Source organism: Trichogramma pretiosum, unplaced genomic scaffold (genome assembly GCF_000599845.2).
Source record: "Trichogramma pretiosum strain Unisexual culture from Peru unplaced genomic scaffold, Tpre_2.0 scaffold39, whole genome shotgun sequence".
NCBI lineage: Eukaryota > Metazoa > Arthropoda > Insecta > Hymenoptera > Trichogrammatidae > Trichogramma > Trichogramma pretiosum.
In genome coordinates this window covers 892,436-918,733 of record NW_019640828.1, presented here as the reverse complement: position 1 = coordinate 918,733, position 26,298 = coordinate 892,436, and the positions used below count along the sequence as shown (strand labels likewise).

Below are 26,298 nucleotides of genomic sequence, written 5' to 3'. Positions count from 1 at the left end.
TGTAGGTAGAGGAAGAAAAAAGCTGCCCCTTATTTTACATTTTTTTATATAGTTATTCGTCATTTTTTATATTTTTAGAGTAAAATCCAATTGAATTAAGTTCATAATCAAGATCAAAGAATTAAAATGTTCATACAAAAGAGAAATAGGGAGGAAAAAATGTTCTGTTCGCCATCTAGTGTTGGAGGATAGCTTTACTGGTGATGTAATTTCATCCGATGTTTCATGACATTTTTGAGATAGAAAAATCTGCACTAAAACATTAATTTTTAATGATAATGATATTTTTAAAGGAAAGTTAAAAAAACCTTACGAATATAATGCATATTTAACTCAAATTTATTGAAAATGTATACAGTAACAGTAACATAATATAACAGTACTTGTACAACAGTAGCTAATGTAACAGTACTGATTTATATTTTTATATATAAACAGCTGCACTAAAAATTCTAAAAAATATATGTAGGTGAACAAAAACTTTATGAAAACTCAATCATAATTAAAGCCAGTCTCTGCCTCTAGATGGCGAGTGCTTTTATATGTGTAAATCTGCAAGTGGCAACGTAACAATAATCGTATAAGTACTGAATATTTATTAACTAAAATATTTGTATCGAGATACTACGCAACCAAATCTTTCTTTTCTTCATTAGCTTATGGAATCCTCTCCCAGCCCACGCGAATATTTTTCTTTTTCATCGTCATTCGTACACGCGTACAGACACATTCACCAGCTTCTTTCGCGTTGTGCACGTTGTGCGGGTGTCGCGGTTGCTAACCATCGTCGCGCACGCGTCTCTCGCTCTTCTCTCCTTGAGTACAATTAAATTCACCCTATTTACGTGTGTATAGGCATTTTCTGGGCTCGGTGCAGCAGCAGCAGCAGCAGCAGCAGCAGCTAGCTAGCTAGCTAGAGCGAGGTGTTTTGCTCACGAGCTCACACTTCAGCACAGAGAGCTAGAGAGCGCGAGAGAGAGAAAGAGAGAGAAACAAAATGCGACGAGCAATATTGCCCTACCATGCTGGCACGCGCTTTTTTTATACCCCGCCTTCTCCCATCGAAGCTGCGAAGTTCGCGTCGCGAGAATGCCGCCAATGGTTGCCTCCAAAGCCACGCCCACCTGTCCGCCCCTCTCCTTCCCTTCCCATCCCTTCTCTTCCTTCGCGTGCGTCGCGCATACACGATTCCTCCGGCGAGAGGCTGCTAGGTGACCCGAGCGTTTATCCCCCCCTCTCGCCACTCCACCTCCCTCCTCTTGCACCACTGCCTCCTTAAGTTTACTTTGGCGCGGGGCCGAGCATGCGCCGCCGCCACCACCGCCGCTCCGTGTGCCGTGCCTGTGCACCTAGCGGACTGCTCGTCAGTTATCGGGCCGTGAAGCCAGCAGCAGAAGTCGAGGGTCCCCTGTGTGTGCGGTCGTCGCGGGCTCACTCATTTAAAGCCAGCCAAACTGACAGCATACCCCGTGCGGTTACAAAAGTACATATTATTGCATTATATGCATAGTGTGTTCGAGGGTGCGAATTTTTTTTTTATACACGTTTCGTTCGTCCGAGAATAGTAATAATAACCATTTGTGTGTAATTATTTGTTGTTTACTCTCGATGACGATCGTTCGGTTGAGTTGATCAAAGCAAAAAAAAAACATGATACATAATATTTATACATTTCGATGATAAATAATAATAACCTGTGAGTGAATCAAAGTGACGTGCTACAACGACAAAAGATTACTAAAACAAATTTTTGTAAACTCCGCCGTCGTCGAATCGTCGAGGTGTGACCAAAAAAAAAAAAAGGAAAAAGTAAAGTGACTCCACGAGTGCTCGATCTCGTTGCCATCTCGTCTTAGGTGGTAGTAGTAGTAGCAGTAGTAAAAAAAAGTCGCGAAACTGTTCGACCTGTACGGCGCCGAGACCCATCACGGTCTCAATCACGGCAAAACGATTGAGCTGGACTTGCACCAACGAGCCGCCGGCCACTTCATGAGGTAAGTTTTCAGATCGACAGACAAAACAATAATAATTAGTTCATTTTGTTCACGGTAGAAGAGAAACAAAAAAAAATGAAAAAATAATATCGACGTACGGCGCGTGTATCGTAAAAGTCGAGTCGATTCAATTCGGTGAGTGACGCGCGCGCGCGTCAGGTGCAAGAGTGACGACTACACACATTCAGGGCAACCTGTTACGATATCTCTCTCTCTCTCTCTTTCGAGCCCTCCACCCTTTTTCGGCGCATCTTGTCTCATTCTCGATGTTTATAGTCGCACACACACGCATGACGTATACGAAAAAATTATCATATGAAACGAGTTTGATGGGACCTTTGAAATATACGCATCGAGCGCGTGCTGCTGCAGCAGCAGTTAGTGCGCCTATACACGCACACACGTTCTTAATATATACACACGTATCGAATCAGGGCCATGTCAAAATAATCATAGAGTAAAGTAGAAGCTAAATTGTTCACCTCGCGGTCAGTGCAAAATTAATTTCTCGCATCTATATCTAGTTTAAAAAAAAAAGTCGGGTGCGTGGAGAACGAATTCATTGTACGAAAGAAAGAGAGAGAGAAAATAAGAGCGAGCAAAGTGGCACACGTATACAGTACACTCACACACATACACGTACGTAACACACAGTGAAGTGTGTCGCCAATTAGTGTCGACTTTATGGACATTGCACTTTTGAGAGAGAGAGAGAGAGTAAGCGCCGCCGCGCGCGCGGGTAATTGGTATAAAGATCGAGTGAAAAAAAAGGGCGATACACACACGCACGAGCTGCAGCAGTAGCAGCACGAGCAGCGGTAGCTTCGAGGCCTTGGGATATTCATATATATTGGCATTTAATGCCGAAAGGGTTTTGCGTGCTCTAGGGGACGATGAAAATGTCATTAGTTATAGAAAATCGCGTTGCGATCGATTAATTCACGTAATTTTTTTCGAGCAGCGTATAGTTTCGAGTAATCCCCAATTATTACGAGCACACGAGCTCTTCCAATTGTACATTAGTCGACAAACAAACACACACGCACACAAACGCGTAATCGTGTATCTAACACAATGATCATCATGGATCAGCCATTCAATTGCGGGTAGGGTTTGTACGCGAGACTTCCGTATGATGGACGCACCGAGTGGGTGGAGCGACGAACATAACATTGTTGTGTATCGATCAAAACGATCTCTGTCCTGTGCGTTTGTGTGTACTCAACACACACACACACATAATCTAATCCCATCGGGGCCGTTTATATATTTATTGATAAATCGAGAAACGCGCAGATCGGATCTATACATAATTGAATACACAATTGATAATCGAAACTCGTTCGCGTACATATCGATACGTCGGATGTGACAGCGTGCGAATACCACACATAATACGAGTGAGTGTAGTAGTAGAGCTTGCGAGCGGAAAAAGACGGGAGACTAATTTCTTGGACACATATTACTCTCTCTCTTGGTCGCTCGAGGGTTTCGAGCGCACACATCGTCGAGGCAAAATTTACGAGGTGCGTAAAGAGCCCCCGAACTGCTGCTGCTGCTCGCCACACCGCCGCTGCTGCTGATGCTGGCCTTATTTGTCGAGGGTAAACGTTCTTTCCTCGTGTGCGTGTGTGTGACCCTATATACTTTCTTTGGCACACACGCACGTGCGACATAGACATAGCTTTGGTCAAAAGACTCCGAGTGCGGAGAGTTATAGAGAGTCCGACGGATCGAGTGCGGCAATATAAAGTGCAGCCAAGTGAAAGGCTTGAAGCTCTCTGCTAGGCTGCTGCTGCCGCTGCTGCGGTGACGTTGGTGGGCTAATTTATCGAATTTTATTTCTCTTTCTCTATATATCTATTTTATTAGACAAGCTGCGAGGATGTACGACACAATTAAGTTTTCGTGGAAGTCGTATATATAAACGAAATTACTTTATACCATTGTCTAATTCGCCATTTCGGTGGCTCTTCATCCTTTTTCATTAGTTCTTCTTCTTGCTTGTTTTTTTCTTGTTTTACTCAAATCGAAGAAAAATTTCACCGAAAGTTGTAAATGCTCGTGTCTCTCTGGTTCGCTGTACGAAGAGCGAGGTAACGATTCATTAATTTCCAGATTTCCGGTGGTGACCCCGGTTACGCGCGTGTCCAATCACGTATCCCGATTTTCATCTCTTTCTCTCTTATATTTATTTAACTTGAGTTACTAGAAAATTATCGTTCGCGTTGTAAAGGCAGTTTTGACAAATTGACCCACTCGGGGATCCGACGAGTTTAAACGGAATAAAGATTTGTATTTACTGTGTAGTACACTCTTTTTTCGTGTCACGCATTGTGTCGCGCGACGCGTCCATCAATAGTCACGAAAGAAATTGTGCATTTTCTCTCGATCCGTATAATAAAAAGTAATATGATCGATAAGTATATCGATGATTACCATAATATACATTTTTTGTAACTTGCCAAAAACAACACATTACTCTCATAGTCGAGAGTCTCAACTTACCGCAGATGCGTGCATCGCCATCATCATCATCCCCTAAATATAAATTCCGCAGCACATCGCCACCGTATATACCGCGTTTTCGCACGTGTTGATCTCTGCATCGCGTCCAGCTTATATTTCAGTCCAGTGTGTGTACTACTCTAACTGTATAAGCTTCAAGAGATTCATGAGTTTTTCCACACTCGAATATACATCAACGTACGTCATATGCGTGTGCGACAATAATAAAAGCCCGAAAAATTCGATTGACCTCCTCGTAAAGCTCATAGTTGCTGCGCAGAGATTTATCGTACCCACGCGATATAATTTGTTTGCAGCCTACGCAGCGATATAATCTATCTATCTATATATCGTGTATATACACCAACAGGCCAACTAAACATTCAATTAGCACTTCCTAATCCCCTACAATATGTATCGCCGCGTGTAATACATCCCATCCATCCATCCCCCGCGCGCGCGGCGTCGAGCGAGCGCGTCCCGATGCAGTCATTACTTCCAGCACTTTTGGCTCCTCCAGCGCTGCTGCCGCTCGAGCTCGTTCCCCGAACGAGCTAGTAGTAGTAGTAGTAGTGATCGTGTCCCGAGGTTTCCCTCATCATCAACGTCCCAGCATCAGGGATCACCCACCCACATCCACACACACATACGTATACAGAGAGCTCGAGGGTGGAACTCGATGGGTGGGGGAGCTTAAACCCGCGTCTCGTGCTGCTCTGCTCTGCTCCGTGGCGCGTGGAATGTCGTTAAGGCATATTTTCGATGTCGTCGTCGTCATATAGGCCCGCGAGGGGGATGATAGCTTTTATTTCTGGCCCTTGCCACGGCGCACTGGTGTGCGGTTTGGCGGCTCTCTCTCTCTCTCTCTCTCTCAGCATAATATAATGTACGCGAAGCTCTCAATATGCCATCGTCTATCGTCTATATCGTCGAGCGTTGATTTTATCAAGTGGCATGTAATAATATATTATACCATCGTGATTCTCCCGCGCGCTTACAGCGGGAGCTGAGCGATTTTTTTTTTTGTATAGGATGTACGTATGATGAATGACGCTCGTATAGTTGTTTCAATTGCCTCTCGTACGCGCAGTGATTTAGTATATTATTTTGTAAATATTATCGGCGTTTAAAGTTAAATATAGATTATTTTCTTTTTTTTTTGCTTTCGTACGATATATATAACGCGTAAAATCACAAACGCACGCGAATATAATTGCGTTATATACACGCGCGTGTATCGTATACAAAAAAAGTTCGAGTGCAGCAGCAGCAGCACGCGCGACTGCGCACTCGAGAATATCTGTGCATTATATCGTGTACGTATAGACCTCGAGTGCGTGGGGTTGACATTTTTTTTTCTCGCATTGAAAAAAAAAAAAAAAAAAACAAGAAAAGGAATACGCTGTGCGCGCGGGGTATATTCAAAAAAAACTTAAAGTAAGACGAGTCTCGATATAACGTATATATAATAAAGGCGCAGAAGCTAATGGCTTTGATTTTGCGTCGCGTGGCGCACGTCGTCGTTTTATTTTATAATAGTTGTGCTGCTGCTGCGTGTGGCGAGCGACGATCCGCACTCGAGGAGAGCACTGCGCACTTCTTTCTCTTCTTCCTTCTCTTGTTGTGTGCTTACGTACTGAAAAAAGCAAGCACGTGAAATATAATCAGACGCTGCGATCTGCGGGTACTGCTGCTGCTGTGGCAGCGATCGTCGATTCGTCGATATGTAATCCTGCGTTTCTCACGACTAATTTTAGAATAATTTTTTAACTAGAAGTCGATTAACGACGTCGCGCTAAAAGCTCGGTCAAACAGCGCACGCGCATCATCGTCATTGCGCATATATATTACGCAAAATTGGGCCCATCTCATCCTTATAACGAGTTATAATTACTCGCGTCAACAATAGTATAATGCATATAGGTAGGTTTCCGAGAGGTAAATTTTGCTTGTGCAACGCGCGCGCTGGTATACACGCGGGCTATTTTTTATCTATTTACTCGATGACGGATTTCTCGCGCCTCTCTTTTATTTATCTTCAGCTCGTCGTAGTAGTAGTAGTAGTAGTCGTTTGTTTGTTAACACCTGCGACCGATGATTAAGACTCCTCTATGAATATTCAATTGGTTCTCATTATGTATTCTCGTCATTATTTAAAATCCTGTTATTATTATGACTAAGACAATACACTCGTCGTACGCGTCGTTTCTCGGAGAGAGACAAAAAAAAGTGAAAAAGGATAAAGAGAAGAAGAAAAAAAAATCGCTCGTCACTCGTTATACTTTAAGGAAAAGTATATAAATACGCATATCGCATTTGTGCCTCTCTCATTGTTGCGGTGACAAAGCGAGACACGCGCGCATATCGTTATTATCTCTATACAATACATTAATATATCGTCGTGTAAGCCTGTGTATGTCGCGCGAATACTTATATACTTGGCGTTTATTAGTCGTACGCGCTCTTCCCCCCTCGCAAAGACGACTACGACGACGAAGGAGAGAATGAGTTAAAGTGCGGAGCCGATGAAGAAGAAGTAAGAAGAGAAGAAGCAGCCCCGGATATCGGCATATCGCTTCTCTCGAATTTTCCACAATGAGCCGCTCTCTCTCAGTGTTCTCTGTTGCTGACGTTCGATTCGCGCGCATATCGTAGTACTACAATGAAGACAGAGAGAGAAAGCTACGAGACGTTAAAGGAGTTTTGGGTGCTTAGGAAATATATATATAATATAATCGCACGCAGATGTGGGAGAGAGAGAAAGCACAAAGGTCGCGGGGGGGGAGACTTTAATTAATTCGCAAGCTCCGTACCCAGCGAATTCCGATTGTGTGCTGGAAAATCGAAGCTCTTTGGCTTTACAAGCTGTATTTCGTAATAGGGTTATTATACAAAAGACTTTTTTATAATTTGAATTTGATTTTTGTTTCCAGAGCCGGCGGCAACATGTGCGACGGCGCGTCGTTCCAGGAGACGCTGCGCGGCATGCAGGGCATATCGGGCGCCTCGCCGCCCGGCGCAGCCTCGGTGGGTCCCGGGGCCGCCACGGCCGCCAGCGTCGCGGCGATGGTCGGCCTCGGCAGTCCGCTGGGCAACGCCGCCGCCGCGGCGGCGGGCAAGCGCCTCCAGGCCGACCACATCAAGCGACCGATGAACGCCTTCATGGTCTGGTCGAGGTCGCAGCGCAAAAAGATCGCCCACGAGAATCCCAAGATGCACAACAGCGAGATCTCCAAGAGGCTGGGTGAGTTGTGTCGCGCTCTTTTTTCTTCCCCTATTGTATACATTATATTATATTATATATTATTTATATAAAGTGTGTGTGGGCAAAGGCCCATTATGTATCGAATGGCGTGCGATTCTTCGCGAGCGATAGCTCGTGAAAAAGAGAAAAGAAGAGAGAGAAAAAAAGCAGCGGCGTTATATATACACAAAAACGCAGATGAGAATCGATGTGTGGGAAAAGGTTCGATCGGAATGCATATTAACAATACATTTATAACGCGCACACGGAGCCAGCCCGAGAAGTAATGGTTTTTGGCTTCTATTATACGGTGTCTCTACACGCGCGTAAGCAGGATGTCAATGCAGAATTCCCGAGAACTATTAAAAGCCCCGATCCTAACGCCTTGAGCTGTTTTTCTTTCTTTTCTTTTCTTATTCTTCTTTCTTTTGCTTTTGATTTGCCTTTGCTTCGCTTCAAAGCGTGGGTTTTTGTGTATGTATATATGAATCGCGATTCATAGATGTGTATATAATAAAAGTATGTATATGGATAAATATGTATGCGGAATTGATAGGGCAATCGACGATGTGATTTGCCCGCACGTATTTTGTATTATTATATACCTGAGCGTGTCCCCGCAGGCACCGATGAAATTTGAGAAAATATATACCATCTCCCCCTTTTAATATTTTTTTTTTTCCCAAAACGAAAACTAGTCCGAAAGAAAGATATACCGAGAGATAGCGACAGGAAAAAAAAATTACCAGAGTTAAATGTCGCACTTTCGGATCGCGATAATTATCAAAGGCACATCTATCTCCCATGCGGATTAGCGAGCGAGCAAGAGCAGCCAAGAGTCTCTGGCTTTGAAATGCTTATTTCGCACCCCTAAGGTTTACGCACGGAGACGTACGCGAGGGGCGAGAGACGAGAGCCCCGAGCAGCTTTTTTGAGAGCCGGCGCGGTGGTCCCGAGACCGGGAAATCTTTATCGCGACTCCAAAGGTACGAGATAGAGCAGATAATCGACCATTAGCCATCGTGGTATTATATCATTTGTTTCATTGATGCGAAGATTCTTGAGGAATTTGTTGATTTATTGGAGAATAGAAACGTAAGAATTAATGGCTCGGAATTCGCTCGTCAATTTTAACGTATATTGATTAAAGAGCTTTGTGATATTGTCGACAGATGGCATATCGTGAACTCGCGAGTGACAAAACGATTTTTCGTTTATAAAAAAAAAATAAATTTTCCGATGCCTAACAACAAAGTATGGGTAATTGATTCCTTGTCGTATAGTCAACGTGAAAAAAAATTCGAAAATTACTTCTCTCCTATATCCAAACGGCGAAATAAATATTTTTGGAAGAGGAATCCTATACGTATGTCGGTCTTAGTTTTATCGCGAGCTTTTTGATCCTGTCGGTAGATGGCATTTCGTCAAGTCGCAAGTGGCAAAACACATTTCTGTCTATATACAAAAAAAAAGATTATATAATTTCGTAATTTTCGTTTTCGTAATTGTATTGTAATTGAGTTCTTCCGTACAGTAAATAAAAAAATACTGTGCGAAGACACAAAAAGCTTAAAGATTAATACTCCAAGTAGACAAAAATAAGCTACTTCATTCAACGAATAATTCCCGAACAATTCTACCAACAGTTATAATTTAATTTCGAGCTTTTCGCTTTCGTCGACAGGTGGCGTCTCGTCAAGTCGCAAGCTGTAAGACACATTTTTGTCTATATAAAAAAATAGACAGTTCTATCTGCAGTAAATGTGGATATATATGTTCCACGCACATGCAGCGAAAACGGCCGAATTGCTCAGTTTTCAACTCGCTTGCAAAGGGTTGAATAAAATTCAGAAAAATAAAGCAACATAGGGTTTCGATAGGATTTTACCTCAGCTTTCTACTGGTGGGGTCAACATTTCAAAAATGTCCCTCCATAATCTCAAAAAAAGGACTTAAAAATAAAGCACGCTGTAACTTCCAGAGTTACAACCAAAATCATTAAGAATCTCGAACGAACATAATTCCCACAAAATGACGTGCAATTTCACGAGCACTCGCAGTTCTCTTGACATGCAAACACGAACGATATTATCGTCGTATATATGTAACAATGTTCGCGAGTGTAGCAGCCAAACACGAATGGAGAAAGCTACAATCAATTACGAGTTCGAGTTCGATTAGGTTACACAGACTCGAGTCTGTCGTTATCGGCTGCGCACCAGTCGTCGTCGTCGCTGCCGCCGAGATCTGCTTTTGCAATTAAACTCTTGGGGCTATGAGCTTGTTGCCTCGTGTATGGATCGACCCCCCCTTTACATATGTAATATAAATTTACTCGACTCTCTCTGTTAAACGATTGTTTATTAAAGCTCGACTCGGGTGTTTATTATTATACCTTAGAGCCGAGCCTTTTTTTTCACCAAAACGTGCGCAGTTTCGCACATCTATAGTCTATAAATTATATAAATATATCTCGGACTCTTTGCAGCGTATAAATAAAGACCCCCGACGCGTAATACGTTATATTCCGCGTGTATGTGTGTACGACCGTATGCGGAGTCGGAATAACTGGCGTTAGGCGCTTTAACGCGCAAATCGCTCGTTTCACGCCTATATATACTACGCCCACGCCTCTTTCCAGGGCTGCTGTAGCTGCTTGTCGCGTTACACATGCACGCACGTATACACGAGTGGCGCTTTTGAACTCGCTTACTAACTTATCACAGGCAGTGTACCTATACAACACGGATTGTTAATTACTGTATAGGCGAGGTGAAAATCGTTAGTGGGTATTTACTATACTAGTGTACAATTTATATCGCGATCGATTCGCGAAACTCGATTCACATAACGGTTGATAATTGATAATAAATTCTACATAATATTTCAATCATCTCGAGAAAAACTAACGATTACGATTGTAAAACATAAAGAACTACTCGAGAGTATATAGGTGCAACGCGTACGATCATCCGCCATTGTTAGAGTGAGTGAACGCGTGTACTCTCTCTCTCTTTCCCCGTGTGTTTCATATATAGTACATATGCGTGGTGGCAACTGAGCATGCACACGAAGCAGCAGCAGCAGCAGCAGCCACGCTATATAACACCGTCCATCTTTTCTCCGCCCTCATTGCTCTCTCTCTCTCTCTTTCGCTGCTGCTGTTGCTGCATCGATCGATCCCTCCTCCCCGAGTTGCGATCCCCCTTTCGTCGTTTCTCTCTTGGCTTACTACACTGCGTACACGGCTCTCGCGCAGATATACGCGCCCTGTGTGTAACGCTTCGACCGTTGAATAATTTACTTAAAAAAAAACAAGTAATACTAAAAATTAATTCATTTTTTAACCGCCGATATCGCAAGCATCGAGTCTAAAGAGGGGGTGAAAGGAAAAAAGATATTAACGTGAAATATCTATGCTCGCGCTGGGGTGTGGGTGGAATGGAAAAAAAACGAAAGAAAAGAAAAAAAAAATGAATAGCGAATGTGTGCGCCAGGAAAATGTACGCGTGTGTCGTCTATTATTCGTGCTGAAAGGGAGGCGCGCGCGCGACTCGACTCGCGAGCGTTTGTTTTTCCATCACCACGACGACGACGACGAATGCATACGGTATATGTACTGTATGCATTATGTACGGAGCAGCAGCGGACAAAAAAAAAAGAAACGTTGAAGAGAAGAAGAGAAGAACTCGGGGGGCAAACAAATAAGAAACCTAAGTCAGCGCTTGCATTACATATTACACACACATAGAGACGCGCGACAAAGACGCGGCGGCGCTGCATACACACATACACATACGTATCTCTATTCGCGTGCATTTGTCGCTCGCATTTTTTCTCTTTTTATATGTAAAAGAAAAGGAAGAAAGAGAGAGATGCACACGCGAACAAAAAAGTTGGTAAGGAGTGTTGACGCGCGTGCGCGCGTGTGTGTGTATAGGAAAAAACAAAAAATGAAAAGAAAGGGTGGGAGAGAGAGAGCTTTCATCTTAATGAAGTATTTTATGCGAGAGAGTCAAGATGCCCGGGCGAGAATCGAGCTGTTTTTTTATTCGACATTTTGTCCAGTTGTCCGAACATCGTGTGAAATAAAATTTGTGTAAAACTCACGCGGGGGGCTATTATGTAATTTTTTTTTTAATTGTCGTGAGATTCTCGTAAAAGCGCGGATTATTATGACACGTTTGGTAGGGCAAAGAAAGAAAGAACGAGAAAGAAGAATTAATCTCCATCTCCGCGACACGACAAGTTGGGTGTTAAAAGGTCCCGGGCATATACTCTGCGCCGCGCGCGCGCCACGTTAGTGTTATCTTTTCGCGCCACACAACGGGCGAGCGACTACAACAAAAAAGAAAAGAATGCGAAGAAAAAAAAAGAAACGGATGAAAAGAGAGGCCCTGGCTGCATTCTCGTCGTAGCCTGGCTGGAGAACGATTACTTTTAATTCTGCATAGTGGCAAAATGGGTGTTGTGTGCTGCATTATTATAATACATAACAGCAACGAAAGAAGAGAAGAAAAAATAAAGAAGAAGCAAGCAAGAAGAAAAAGCGGAGGAGTTTCTGGCCGTAAGATTCTTGTGAAAAAAAGCTTTTCCTTCGCGCCCCGAGAACAAAAAAAAGAGAGAAAAGAGAGAAAAGAACGAAGGTGTGCGAGTGTATGTTTTCTTTCTCTTTCTCTCTCTCTCTTCTTTCTTGATTTCTTGTGTAAGCAAGAGTTTCCTCCATTCTGCTCTATGCATACATTGCTGGGAACAACGCGCGCGAATATGAAAGTAATTCACGAAAAATATTCTCTATTATTCTTCATTTTTTTTTGTTTCTTTTTTTTTTAAATAAAACGTGTAAAAACTGTCACAAATGCGCGTGCGCGTGCCTTTTACATTAATCATTTGCGGGAGGTGACCCGCAAAGCCGCGCGCGCACGATATTGTTATTAATTTTTTGCCCTACGCTCGATCGCGTTCTCTCGCGACAGCAAAAACAATCCCACACTCTCGTATATTATACATGTATAATAATACTGATCCTTTGGTCCGAGAGCTCGTTATTCGTCTGTGTCTGTGTGTGTGTGTGTGTGTGCATAGCAGCTCGTCCCTCTTTTTTCCTTCTCACACACACACACACATACACATACACGGACGTATGTGCTCGTTGTCCGGCCATTGTGATGTATCATATTCTTTTTAAACGCGCGGCATTGTCCGCTGTTGCTACAGCGCACACAGATTCTCAGCTATTGTCCGGCACAGCTCGGACGCTGGCAGGCAGGCAGGCAGCTTCGCATCTTCTCTTCCTCTCTCTCTCTCTCTCTCTGGCAAAAGTCGCGCCTTTTGTCTTCTATTATATCGATCACGAGGACACAGACACACACACACACACTTCTTTATGTCATAAGTGGATGGTGTGTTGTTGTTTTTTCGTCGTCTTCGTCGTCTTCGAAGCCGCATCGCATCGCATCGATATATGATTCCGCGGCAAATTCCTTTTGAAAATACAAAGACATTACTGGACGCAAAAATACGTATATCTAAGCTCTCGCTCTGCAAGCTCAGCTCGCAGTAGTGCTGCGGCGACTTCCTCTGCCCCCCACACGCAAAGTGAGAAAGGTTTATATACACATTCATGGATGCACAAAAGGCTTATCGATAAAAGCACCAGCGCAGTAGCACGTACTGTACGTAGAGCAGCGGCGCCCTTTTGTGCCCGCGAGGTAAAAGTCGTCGTCGTCGTCGTCGTCGTCTGCCATCGTCGCCGCCTTCCCATCCATTAATTAACAGGCTTTGTACTTTTAAACGATGTTAAATAAACGCAGCCGGGGTAGAGAGCGGCTATTATGTTATCCGCGGCCATTATATGCGCGCACCGGCAAAAAGCTCGAGCGAGCTCTTCGCGCAGTATAAAACCATTGGTTCTAAGCAAATATATCCTCCCCACCCTCCAAGCTTCTCTCTCTCTCCTTTTATGACTGGCCTATTGTTTCTGCGTAGCTCGCTGCTATAGAGGCTCTTTTTTGCCTCCTCTTGTCCTCTCTCTCTCTTTCTGGCTTCTTGAGAGCGCCAGCCATGCCTCGTTTTTCTTCCACGATAGAGAGAGAGCCAAGTTACACACAGACACGTAAGGGAGCTTTTGTTTTTAAAACTGATGATGGAAGTAAAAAAAAAAAAGAAAGAAGAAAAAAGCTCTCGATTCTTCCACGTGTATGCGAGCTTGAATTAGCGAATAGTCTCTCGTCTCCCTCTCTCGCGAATAATAAGCTCGACAATGCGTGGCTTATGTTACGTTATAATGCCGCGACACATTATAAATGCAACGCGCCCGCACAAATCGAATCTCGCACACCGCAATTACCGAAGTCATTCACAGCAGTACACGTGTACGAGAATTAAAAACAAAAAAGAAAGAAAGAAGAAAAACAATCGAGTGAAAAATAAATAAATCACGCGGTGCGTGTACGTGCTAAAAATCCGATACATAAAACGTGTGTATGTATGGCATACGTAAAAGCTCCATTGCGCTTCGCTTTGTGTACGCGCGGCCGCGTATATATGCATTCATTAAAGCTCCGTTGTGCGTCGGCTGCTACGCATAAAGCTGCGGGACACGTATTCGGCACGAAAATTAAATGTTGAAAACAAAACGCTGGGGCCGAGAGAGAGAGAGAGAGAGAGAGAGAGAGAGAGAGAGAGAGAGAGAGAGAATACGCGAAAATAAAATAAATGAAAAAAATAAATAAAGTGAAAAATAAAGTGAGAGAGGGTCGAAAAAAGCTGCCGAACGAGAGAACCGAAATGAAGGGATCATTTGATGAACAATTAAACCGCGCAACGTTACGATGCGTATTGCAAAAATATATCTAGCGTCGTGCGCCTCGACATTATTTTATCGATATAAAACGAATATACCGCGGGGTTGTGTGAAAGCTTTTTTGTTATAACCACCGTTGTATTTATTCAGACATTGACTCGAGCTTTCGGGTTAATTGTATATACGCATCGAGATGCGGTATATCGATATCGATATCAATTGTTTTCCATTATTATTCGTGTATGTATCCGCGCGCATTGGCCATTCGTTGTATTTATTGTCGCACCTGCACCATTGCTCATCGGGTCCCGATACACGCAGAGCCAATTTGTTAAAGGTACGCAATTCGAATTTTTGGCTTGAATATTTCAAGCACATCGAGCTTTTTTTTCATTTTATAGCAAATGAAATTCCCGAATGAAAAATTTTGGACCCACAGACCCAAGAGTATAATCGCGCGCACAATTTGACGACCGTGTAATATCTCGAGCACGCGCAAACTTCTTTTATTTCATTCTTTCTCTGCTGTATAATAATGGTACACATAATAATACGGCATATGATATGTGCGTAGACAATTGACAAAAGCTACGCATCGAGTTTGTATACATACAGCGCACACAAGTCTTTGCTTTTTCCAGTCGAAAATTTTATTAAAAAATCATTAACGCGTCCGAACGGTATGATGGTCACTCACAATGCAGACTATAGTTACGTAACACAGTACTCGATGATGATATAATAGGCGTTTGTCAGTATGTGTGTATGGAAATAAAAAAAAGGGCGAACGAGCGGCGAGCCTTCGCAGCCACTCGAGATTCATGAAGAGAGAGAGAGAAAAAAGTAGTTGAAGTATTCGGGAGCGTTAAGGAAGAAGAATAAAAAAAAAAAAAAGAAACGAGTGTCGGCATCAGCGGCACGCTCGAGCAAGGCGCTCAAGCGTCAAACAGGCCTGACACGTCTCTCTACTGCCTTGTCCGTATGTGTCCCTGTCTTGTCCGTCAAGAGCGAGAGATATATCTTTCCCAGAGAGAAGACAGATAGAAGACAGATAGAAGAGGCCGCATCAATTTTACGTTAAACAATTAACCAAATCTTTCTATGTATATTCCTCCCTGTGTCTCTCGGCGGCAACTTAAACCCCTACAGAGAGAGTGAGGCAAATCCCATTATCCGGGACTGGTGCGCGAGATTAAGACGGACTTACCGGCACCACCACCACTTCTACTTAGTAACTTGTATATGTACCCCCAACGAAGTTCGTCCGGTGTTTAGCTCTTCTACACACAGCAGAGAGACATACGTGCACGGAGCAGAGAGAGAGAGAGAGGCAACTACTGCTGCTGGCTGCTGCCTGTGAGATGAGAAACAAGAGTCGGTTGTTTCTTTTCAATGCGGAATATCATTGCAAAGAAAAGGAGGAAACAAAGAAAAAAGAAGAAGAAGAAGAAGAGTATATACGCGCGCGTGAATTGTCCATGGCAACTCTCACATGGGCTGCTGCTGTTTGTAACATCAGTAGCCCAGCAGCAAGGTGTACAATAGACGAAAAAAGACAATGCGCAGAAAACTCGAATTCGCTCTGTACACTGTACTTATTGTTATTGTTATGATGGTGCCGGTGCCGCTGCTCTCTGCCCTCGCGCGTTGCGTTGCGTTGCGCTGCGCGAGCCATATAGCACACACATACACACATACGTATATATATAATCTAAAAACTGGCCAGCAGATACAGAGCCGGTAATGAGATGAGAATGCCACGGAGAAGATTTATCCTGTTACAAGAGAGAGAGAGAGATATAGGTGCCCACTTTTTTTTTTCATCTCCTTCTTCCTTTTTCGGACAACGCACGGACATTGGGGCTGCTGCTGCTGCCGATGCTGCAAGCGACATACTACTGCTATACGGTAATGTAATATACGAAAGAAAAGAAACGCGAGTCAGTGGATAACAACAATGTAAGGTACGAGGCATGCGTACATGTAACGCGTCTCACCTCCGATTCCGCATCTGTCCAGACGCGCAGCACATAGTAGTATATATACGGAGAGATCTCTGCGCACCGGAGAAATTGGAATATCAAGAAGAAGGTGATGAAAAGAATTCGGAACTGTGCTTAATTAGCCCCGGCAGCGAGGCCGACAATGGAGGTACGAGGCCGTGTATAGCAGTATATACACGTCTACTTCCTCTTTGGGTATACTCTTTTGCTCGTATCTCGTTTATATGCTTATATGGGTTGGTATAAAAAAAAAGGTAAAATAATAATAATAGAAGAAGAAGAGGAGTATAGACGGCGCAGCGAGATAAGATGGAGAGCGAGAGAGCTGGTGTGTAGTGTATCCCCTCCACGAGGAAGAGAGAGAGAGAGAATTTGTAAGACAAATCTCTGCCTCTTTGGCGCGCTTGTCACGGCGGTAACGAGGATTTATTGTGGCGTATATATACTTGCAGTGCGCTATGAGACGCGCGAGAGATACTCCTCTTCTTCTTCTTCTTCTCTTTTTTTCTTGCTTCTCTTTCAAAGAGGTAAAAAGAATTTAATGCATGGCAATCGACTGCGTACACATACAGCGTTTGTGCACGCTGCTGATTTTCTGCGTCGGTTATATTAAATTATCGTTATAATATATGCGCAGATGCTCAGAGGATCGATTCGATCGACGAATTTTCAATCTACATATACACGATATAAACCTTTGACGTGATGCCACGTGCTCTAAGCGCTGCCTTTTTAAATGCCACGACTTCCGCAGAGAGCTCACGAGCATGTGCATCGAAGAAGGGCGTAGAAAAAAAAAATTAATAAAAAAACCGGAAGAAGCGTTTATCGTTTTCTTCCGATCCGTGGGTGCGAATACTTCACACCTCTTTACGAATCGTATTTCATTGTGTATACACGTACTCGATGCAGCCGAACATTATATGTAGAATGACATAATGATATTGGAGATCGATGATCGATCTTAATTGCCCGCGTTACTGGGAAACGATGCGCTCGCCCGTAATAACGCGATCATAAATAATGTTTTCATTAGGCTATATAGTTGTGGGGGAAAGATTTCAAGTTAACCCCGTAAAAGCTGAGCGAAGTATGTACATCGGTAATAAATCGTAAACAAAGCCGCATATCACATTTTGATTGCCCTATAGCTTTTTGATCCCGTCGACAGATGGAGTATTGCAAACCCGCAAGTGGTAAAACAAATATCTGATTGTATAAATGCAGTTTTCAATTAAAGTAAATTCGCAAAAGGCAAAAACCCTTCCTATTCGTATAAAAAAGTTGAATTTCAAACTTCATTGTATAATACTCTGCTATGTTTGTGAATAAATTGTAGAGACATACCCACTACGTCTTTACCGGGTGTGTACTATACCGCGGGAATCGATTAAAGTATCCATTCAAGACACTTATGTATATAGCTCGATCATTCGACCCCATAAGTCATAAGCGATCTCCTTTGTTTTTTTCGTCGTCGTCTCGACGGTCCTTCTATACGACCCGTTTGAAATTCACACGAAAACAAGAAAAAGAGATTAATGAACGGTATTGAGAGACTGTCGTACACGATAAACCCCGCGAAACATTGGGTCATTCGCACCTTTTCTAACGTTTTTGCTTCCGTTTTCTCTTTTCTCAGGAGCCGAATGGAAACTGCTGACGGAGGAGGAGAAGCTGCCGTTCATCGACGAGGCCAAGCGGCTGCGAGCGATGCACATGAAGGAGCACCCGGACTACAAATATAGGCCGCGCAGAAAACCAAAGACACACAGAAAGGAGGGCTATCCCTACAGCATACCCTATCCGAGCGTACCGATGGACGCCCTCAGAAGTGAGTATATAATCGTGAAATTTTCCTCTCGCACAGACACACAGACGTATAAAATGCAAATCAGCGTATCGATACGCGCACGTCTCACCTATGTATAAGCTCCGCGTCGTTTGCCTTCCATCGTTATATTTACTCAAAGGATCGCAGCGAGCTAGTATAGCAGCAGCACAAACAGGATATATGTCCCTGCGGACGCGTCGAAAAATCACTCGCACGCGCTAAACGGCTCTCTTGGACGCGTCAAGGCGCGCATCTCATGGCTCGAGGCTTTGAATCCACATACACACGCATTTGCTAGGCTAATCCATCCTTTCGAGTCTCGAGCAAACACGCGCCGCAACATTTAACCAGGGGTCGACTCGCGCTGTATACGTATTTACTTCTGTAATTGCAAAACTCGGCGATTATAAATTGACGATCAGTAGAAGAAAAGTTGCATCGTTATTATTATTCGTTCGTAATCGACTTATCAACAAAAATGAGTCGGCGAAATGTATGGATCGGTTGGGTCATTAAATCAATCATCGCGTGTAACACGTCGTCGAGCGAGCAAAATATCAATCCATCGATTTGCGATTCGCGAACTCCGGCGTAATTACGGTCTTTCAATCTCTCTCTTTCTCTTTCTCCTTCTCTCTCTTGGATAATCGAGCGAAATCATATACACATCGCAGATCGTCCGTGATTTAACGCTCGGCTCTCGCGCGCCCCGAGAGAGAGAGAGAAGAGAGAAAAAGTTGGGGTGCAGCAGCACCAGCCTTATACTAGGCGCGCAGACACAAACAGCTTCGGAAAGTGGATAATAATAATTGAGAGGCCTGCAGGGTGTATATATACACAAACAAACTCATCGCCGTCTATAAGTTTCTTTTATTCTCCGTGTATACACACTCGCACACGTACACACGTACGTGTATTTACGGTACTAGTGGTAGTTGGTGGTGGTTGTCCCACACCCTCGCTTATTCTCGCGTCAACGTCTCAATGGGCCGCCGCCCGCCCGCCTATAGCTTATCTTTGCCACGCCGTATTGTTTTGATTTCTTTGTTTCGTCTTTTCTTTGCTTTCTTTCTCTCTCTCTCTCTCTCTGGCGTTCTAATGATAGAAATTGCACCGAGCATACACACACACTCGAGCTCTTTTCTTCTTCTCTCTTATTTCTCTTTCAACGTTATATATATCGCGCGCCCGTTTGTTTGAACGCGAGATTGATTCTAATATCGGAGCTCTCTGCGTGTGTGTGTATATGCGCGATGATACATCGGCTCTGGCGTAGCTCTTAATTCAAATTAAAAAAAAAAAAGGAGAAAAATAAATGATTATTCCACCGACGACTTCGAGACTCTTTACCCCACCAATCGGGGGGATAGGAGGCGCAAAACATTTTTTTTTTTTTTTTTCATAAACGCGTGTACATAAGCAACAGATGTGTGTATGTGTGTGAGATTGCGCGATACAAGTGAACAATCGCAGGGCGCGATTGCGCGAATTATTTCGAGCCTCGTTGTGCGTACAGACGGGGCAATTATTATTTCGAGATTCGTTAGCCTGGTGGAGTTTTTTCATCGACGAAAAAAAGTTTAATGTGTGCAGAAAAGAGCCATTGAGTCTTGATGTATGAACTAGCCTAAAACTCATACACAGTATCATACCATACCAATCCAACTCTCTGACTTATAAACAATTTTTGACTTCACCACTTGTGGACTTACAGATAATACGGTTACTAGCCATCTAGTGGTGGAAAAAAGTAACGCTGTTTCCAAAGTGTGGTTTAGACTCTTTTTTAACAGTTGGTCGTTTTGATAATTTTTAATCCATTATCAATGTCGAGCATTTCTCTCGGAGTATCGATCGAAGAGTCTACTCGTTTTAGCAGCTTCATTCCAAAAATTCGATCTCGCTCCGATCATCATAATATGCATCCCGCAACGATGATTTTCTTCCTCTTATCCCCTTCGCTCGACTCGAGTAAACATATATATAACTCGAACTCGCGCGTCTTTTGCATGCCATGCGCGCGCACGTGACGTGTGCCTGTGTGTGTGTAATAAGCGAAAATAACCATCGATGACCATAAATCTCTCTCTCTCTCTCTCTCTCTCTCTCTCTCTCTCTCTCTCTTTCTCCCGGCGAAGTCACATTGTCATTGTCATTGTCGTAGCAGCCATAGTCCAACGTCGTCGTCGTAAATGAACCGTGAGCGACGCGTGTCTTCTCTGATTTTCTCGGTACTCCTTTCCTCGAGCTCTCAAGCTTATATATATGCATGCAGCTGCACATATGTGTGTGTAAAACGATTGATTTGCTCGAATGACTCGCTCGCCTCGCGAGAACGGCCGAGGACATGACTTTTGTATTCTTTCTCTCTCTCTCTCTCTCTTTTCTCGCACCTTCGCTCGCTGCGCGCGACCTGCCTATTATATTCGCTTGTGTTTTTCTTTTTCTCCGCCGTTCAATACGTGTGTGCCTCTTTTCATCGATATATAAGCTTTCATGCAAACGACGTACGCTTCATTCATTTCGCGCGCACAAAGACACATTATTATAATTATAAAAAAAATTTATATTTATTTATAAAAAAAAATCATTGTAACGCGCGCAACATTGTCTTGCGCTACAATTTTTACACATAATACAGTATAATACATTTGTCTTCTTTCTTTTTTTTTTCCCTTATCCATAGCCTATCCACGTGTTGTAGATATGCCAGCGGCCGCGGGGATGAACTCGTACTACGGCCACGCGGCCTACGGCTCGCTGTCGGCGGCGAGCATGGCAGCGGCCGCGGCCGCGGCGGCCCAACAGTCCGCAGCCGCCATGTCCGCCGGACTCACTGCACCGGCCCAGGTGAGTTTCCATTTTTTTTTTTTTCTTTGGTAATGATGTAATTTGAGAAGACAAGGTGTCGAGTGTATATACTCGTTAGGATTAGCGTCATCACGTTTCCTCGGATACGAAATGTGTGAAGAGAAGAAAAAGTAAAAATGATCGACGGCAATCGTGCGGCATCCACCCACGCGCATGTGTGTACACTAATTGTTTTGAGCCACTCGGACGTGATCATTGAGCATTATTATAATTACGCGTACACACGCAGACAATTAACGCTAATCGGCCTTTACTTAAACTACTCGACCGCATGCATAAGCATCGTGTATATAAATACATAAATCGATTAAGTATATTAGGCTGGTCACGCATACTCACACTTGTATCATAAGATAAGCTCCGTATAGGATGATAGATCGCTATACACGCGTATACATACTTGATTCTCTAATTTTTTTCTTCTTTCCTCGACGAGCGATATTATTTACGAGCCGCGCGAGGTCAAAACTTGGCGCGTTGCGCTAATAATAATCGGCGATCGCGATAATCATTATAATAATGACGGATAATCAATTGGACATGCGAAACGCTGAAAAGAGTTTGTAAATATTAGAGAGAGAAGCAGAGAGAGAGAAAAAGCTGGTCTTGCTGGTCTCTCTCTATGTGCAGCGATCGCGAATACGGGGCGCGTAAATCATCGCAGCTCGACTGCGGACAAAAGCGGCTTAACGACCCGACAAAAGAGCCAGAAAGAGAGAGAGAGAGAGACCTTTTCTCGCGCTTTCTATATACGCACTCGTGTATGTGTGTAGTAGTAGATATATATTTGCTGCTTGGATCTGTTATAGTTATAATACGTATCCGTATTTACGGCGAATGAACTTATTTTTATGTTATACGTTACCTTCCTTTTTCGTGGCGAATATCAAATATTGGCGGGGTTATTAGAAAAGTATAATTGATATTTATTTCATTTACACTGGAGATATATCGTGTATATAGTTCGCGAGCGAAAGTGGAATGAAAGGTTTAACGAGAAAAATAAAACAATTAAAAAACAAAGGCCTGCACCGTGTTCGTTGGGCGGTTCAATGCTACTTTCTTTGTTTTTCGTTTTGCAAATCAGGCAATAATGATTATACATAATTTCAATGAATATTTTTGTTGTTGTGATTTTCGTGGGTATTTTTCGAATATGAAATCTCGGAAAACGTGTGTATTTGAAAACGTTTTCAATGGAAGATCTTACTTTTAACGTGAATCATCTTTTTTCCTTCAGACTCACTTAAAAAAATACAAGATAAGAGACCATCTACTTTAAACTCTTTAAATTTTCTTGTATACTTTAAACTCATCTTACCACTTGCGAGTTTCGCTAAAAAATGCCTCGCTCGCCATCTACCGGCGATATATCGCGATCACGAGTATCGCTACATTTACAATGCTCTGCACAATTAGACGCGGTACATCAATCACAACGGAACGTATACTAATCGTAATTACACAATACTTGAAAGAAAAAATTTCTCACTCTACCTTCAGCAGCTGTATACTAATAATACCATGAAAAAAAAAAAACTTCGCTCTTTCGCTATACACCACCAGATAATTAACGGCGATAAAAGTACATAAATACGCATAATAGGTATATAACCGTATTAACGGTGCCTATATGCACGATGTACAACAAACGAGCTTATCAAGCGCCCGAATGTGACGAATTACGTGGAGTATATTTTTATCGTCGTAGGTGAAAAATTCGTTCGCAAGTATGTACGCAACAACACAACGAATATATATATTGTAATCGTGAGTTGCAGTTTTTCTCTCTCTCGCCGCGAGCAAATAATAAGGAATCGAACGCGCAAAGAAAGGAACAAAAAAAAAAAGAGTCGAGGCGCGCGTGTAAACGCAGGTGGCGTACCATACACGTATGTGTGTATATAAAGTTTTCACAGGTGCACTGCGCGTAGACGGCAGCGCAGACACGGTAGCTCGTGAGCGAGCTCTCTACACAACACTAATACACACATACACACACGGACACAGACAGAAACGACAGAGTTGCAATATATGCACGAGGCATAATTCGCGCATAAATTCGAGAAGGCAAACTGTCACTGCGCGTTGCGGACAAAGGCTGCCACCGGTTTTTCTCTCTCTCTCTCTCTCTCTTTCTGGCATCGAGCTTATTTTTAATTTTTTTATTTTTTTATTTTCGTATTAGCGTCATTTTTCACGTTTTTAGCGAGGAATATGCCGTATAAATATCGCACGAAACGACAGCCGTGTAAATCGCAAGGAATTTCTGCGTGGGTGGAGTCGTACGCCTCGTATAATAATACATGCGTATGATAATGATACACATACCGAAGCTTAAAACTGGATTCATGTTTATTTTCTCCCTTTCGTATTATCGAACGAACAACAGGTCGTGAGCTCGATGGACGCGATGAAGTACTCGATGGAGGCGGACAAGTATCGGGCGGCCTACATGCCGCCCTCGTCGACCCTCGCCATGTCCATGTACTCCGAGGCCAAGTACCTCGACACCAGTCCCAAGTCCTACCTGGACCGCAGCTATCTCGACTCGGCCAAGGCCTACTTCGAGCAGTCCAAGCTCTACATGGATCAGCAGCAGCAGCAACAGCAACAGCAGCAACAACAGCAGCAGCAACAACAACAACAACAACAGCAGCAACAGCAGCAACAGAAGAATTCGGTAGAGTACGGCCGGTCGTCGTTCGAGGGTAGCAAACTGTACGACGACGCGAGTCCGGTCAACAGCAGTCGCTCGCCCGTGGCCGACTCGCCCGAGAGCAATAACGGCGGCGGTGGCAGTAGCAAAAATCAGTCCTTCTCCTTGAAGCAGCAGAGCAGCAACAACAACAGCAACGACGTCAACAACGAGGCCAACAACACGGCCGCGTCCAGCGGGTCCTCCGCGTCGACCTCGAGCCCGGCGGCGAGCGTCACCTCGAGCTACTACTCGAACGCCGCCGCGGCCGCCGCGGCCGTCGCCGCCACCGCACCGGCGAGCTTCCTCGCCCCGCAGATGGGCAGCTACATGAATTATCAGAGCGCGATAGGGGCGGCGGGTCGGGGCGCCGAGTCGTCGTTCCGCCAGCCGATGTCGCTGCTCTTGTGACCCGATCGGGCGGCTTAGCTATGAGTCATGATTGCTCAGCAGCAGCAGCAGCAACAGCAACGTGACCAACAGCAACAACAATACGAGAAAGAGTGACGACGTTGAGGATGAGGATAAAGATGAACGAGAAACAACGACGAGTGAATTATTTATTTGATGTTTGTTTGAGGGGAGGACTTGTAGATATTTTGTTTTATTTTTAATTTTTTTTTACGTACGATTGTTGTCTCGCTTTCTCTGACGCGTACTCGAATTGTGTACATATTATCTTTTAATTTAGTTAAAAATTGTATAGAATCGAATTGAATTTTAATAAATTTAAAACTAATCTTACTTTTTTTCTTCTTTTTTTATCGTATCGAAAGATTTCAATTCAAAAGTTCTTTTTCTGCAGCGTTGTACACTCAGGGTATGGATCACGCGTGTAAGTACTGCAAAATTTTAAGTCTTATTAAATATAGTCCGTTAGAGAGGTGAGACAAAATCCTGAATGAAAATATAGGATGAAAGAAAAAACGGCAGCGGATAATTTGTTATTTTGTTTTAACTGTTGTTCTTCGAGTACAAGACATTTCAAAATTTTTATTTATCCAAAGCTGGCGTTACTATACGTGGAAAAATCTCAACGTGCAAATATGTATGAATGTTTGGTATTTTTGGAATAATTAAGTGGAAAAAAAAATGAAAAATGAGTAAAAAAAAAAAAATCATCGCCAGCTCGTGATATGTCAAAGTGATACTGGTTTTAACCGTTGCATTTAATTATTATTATTATTAATACTGTATATCGTTTCGAATTGTCTTGGGTATAAAGGTATGATACAGTTTTATGTATTGACGATAATATTACACAAATATAAATATATACATACGATTAGATAGCGACTAGTATTAATTACGATTCAACGATTAGTAATTCAAATCGACAAGCAAAAAAATGTCTCTTCTAATTATAGCAATCCTTCACAGCACATTTCTTCTTTTTTAGAAAAAAAAAAGGTTTTTTTTTCAATGTTGTCGTAACTGTATTTATAATTTTTTTTTTTTTCATTGAGTTTAAAGAACACAAGGTTCGATTTTACGCAACAGAGTTAAATCTTATTCGCATATTAAGGGGAATCTCACCCTATCATACGTATTTTGTGTACAGGCGTAGAAGTTCTTTGATTAAAATCATAAATATTAATAGACAAATCAGTAAGAAAAGCTAAAGTTGTTTGAAAATTTTGTTGAAAAGTGCACAAAATATAAAGTAAAGGAAAGATTTAGAAAAAAAAAACAAAAACCTTGAACTTCTACACACTGGCACAACTAGGGTATGATACCGTTCGCACCTCAAGCATTGAAAATTCGCATTCGTTTCGGAAGACAAAAGTGTAACTTTTGTATTCCAAGTGATCGCTTGAAAATGTTACATTTCCACGCCTGGACTTTTACAGAGCCGAGTGTCGCAAAGCGAAAATTTGGAATATCGAACGTTAAAAGAAAAAAATAAAAATAAAACAAAAAAAAAGTTGTACTTCGATTTAAGGGAGAAGTTTTCGCGAAATCTCAGGACTTCTAACGGTATTGTGTTCCTATCGTAAGCGATTCAACCGACGAGTCATTTGATTATTTCGGATTTTTAGAAAAAAAACGACAAAAAGCAAACGAATCTCGGACTTTTTTCATTCTTTTAGTTATTAAGAATATTTTAAGATTAATCACTCTGTCTCTATCTGTTCTCTTTTTTTACTTTTCACTTTCGACTTTTGTACATTTTCTATTTTTGTTTTAATTTCCGAAGTGCTATGGGGGAAAAAATGTGTATTGTAAATAGTTAATTCATGTCTCTTGTAAATATTGCGTAGCACAATTTCAGAATCTGTCCGTATAATTGTAACATAAACTTATGTAATGTTAAAATTATTTATATATTTATAAATCTAAG

The 26,298-nt window shown here is 42.8% G+C and overlaps 1 protein-coding gene across 1 annotated transcript; it reads left to right on the top strand.

Moving 5' to 3' along the window:
• The first annotated feature begins 1,421 nt into the window (after window positions 1-1,421).
• On the top strand, window positions 1,422-26,064 carry LOC106659494 (transcription factor Sox-19a-like). The gene is made up of 5 exons (XM_023463308.1): window positions 1,422-1,994; window positions 7,436-7,746; window positions 18,197-18,388; window positions 21,075-21,238; window positions 23,652-26,064. Exons 1-5 carry the CDS (start codon window positions 1,990-1,992, stop codon window positions 24,366-24,368), a joined length of 1,389 nt encoding a protein of 462 aa, XP_023319076.1. The 5' UTR covers window positions 1,422-1,989; the 3' UTR covers window positions 24,369-26,064.
• Window positions 26,065-26,298: the final 234 nt, after the last annotated feature.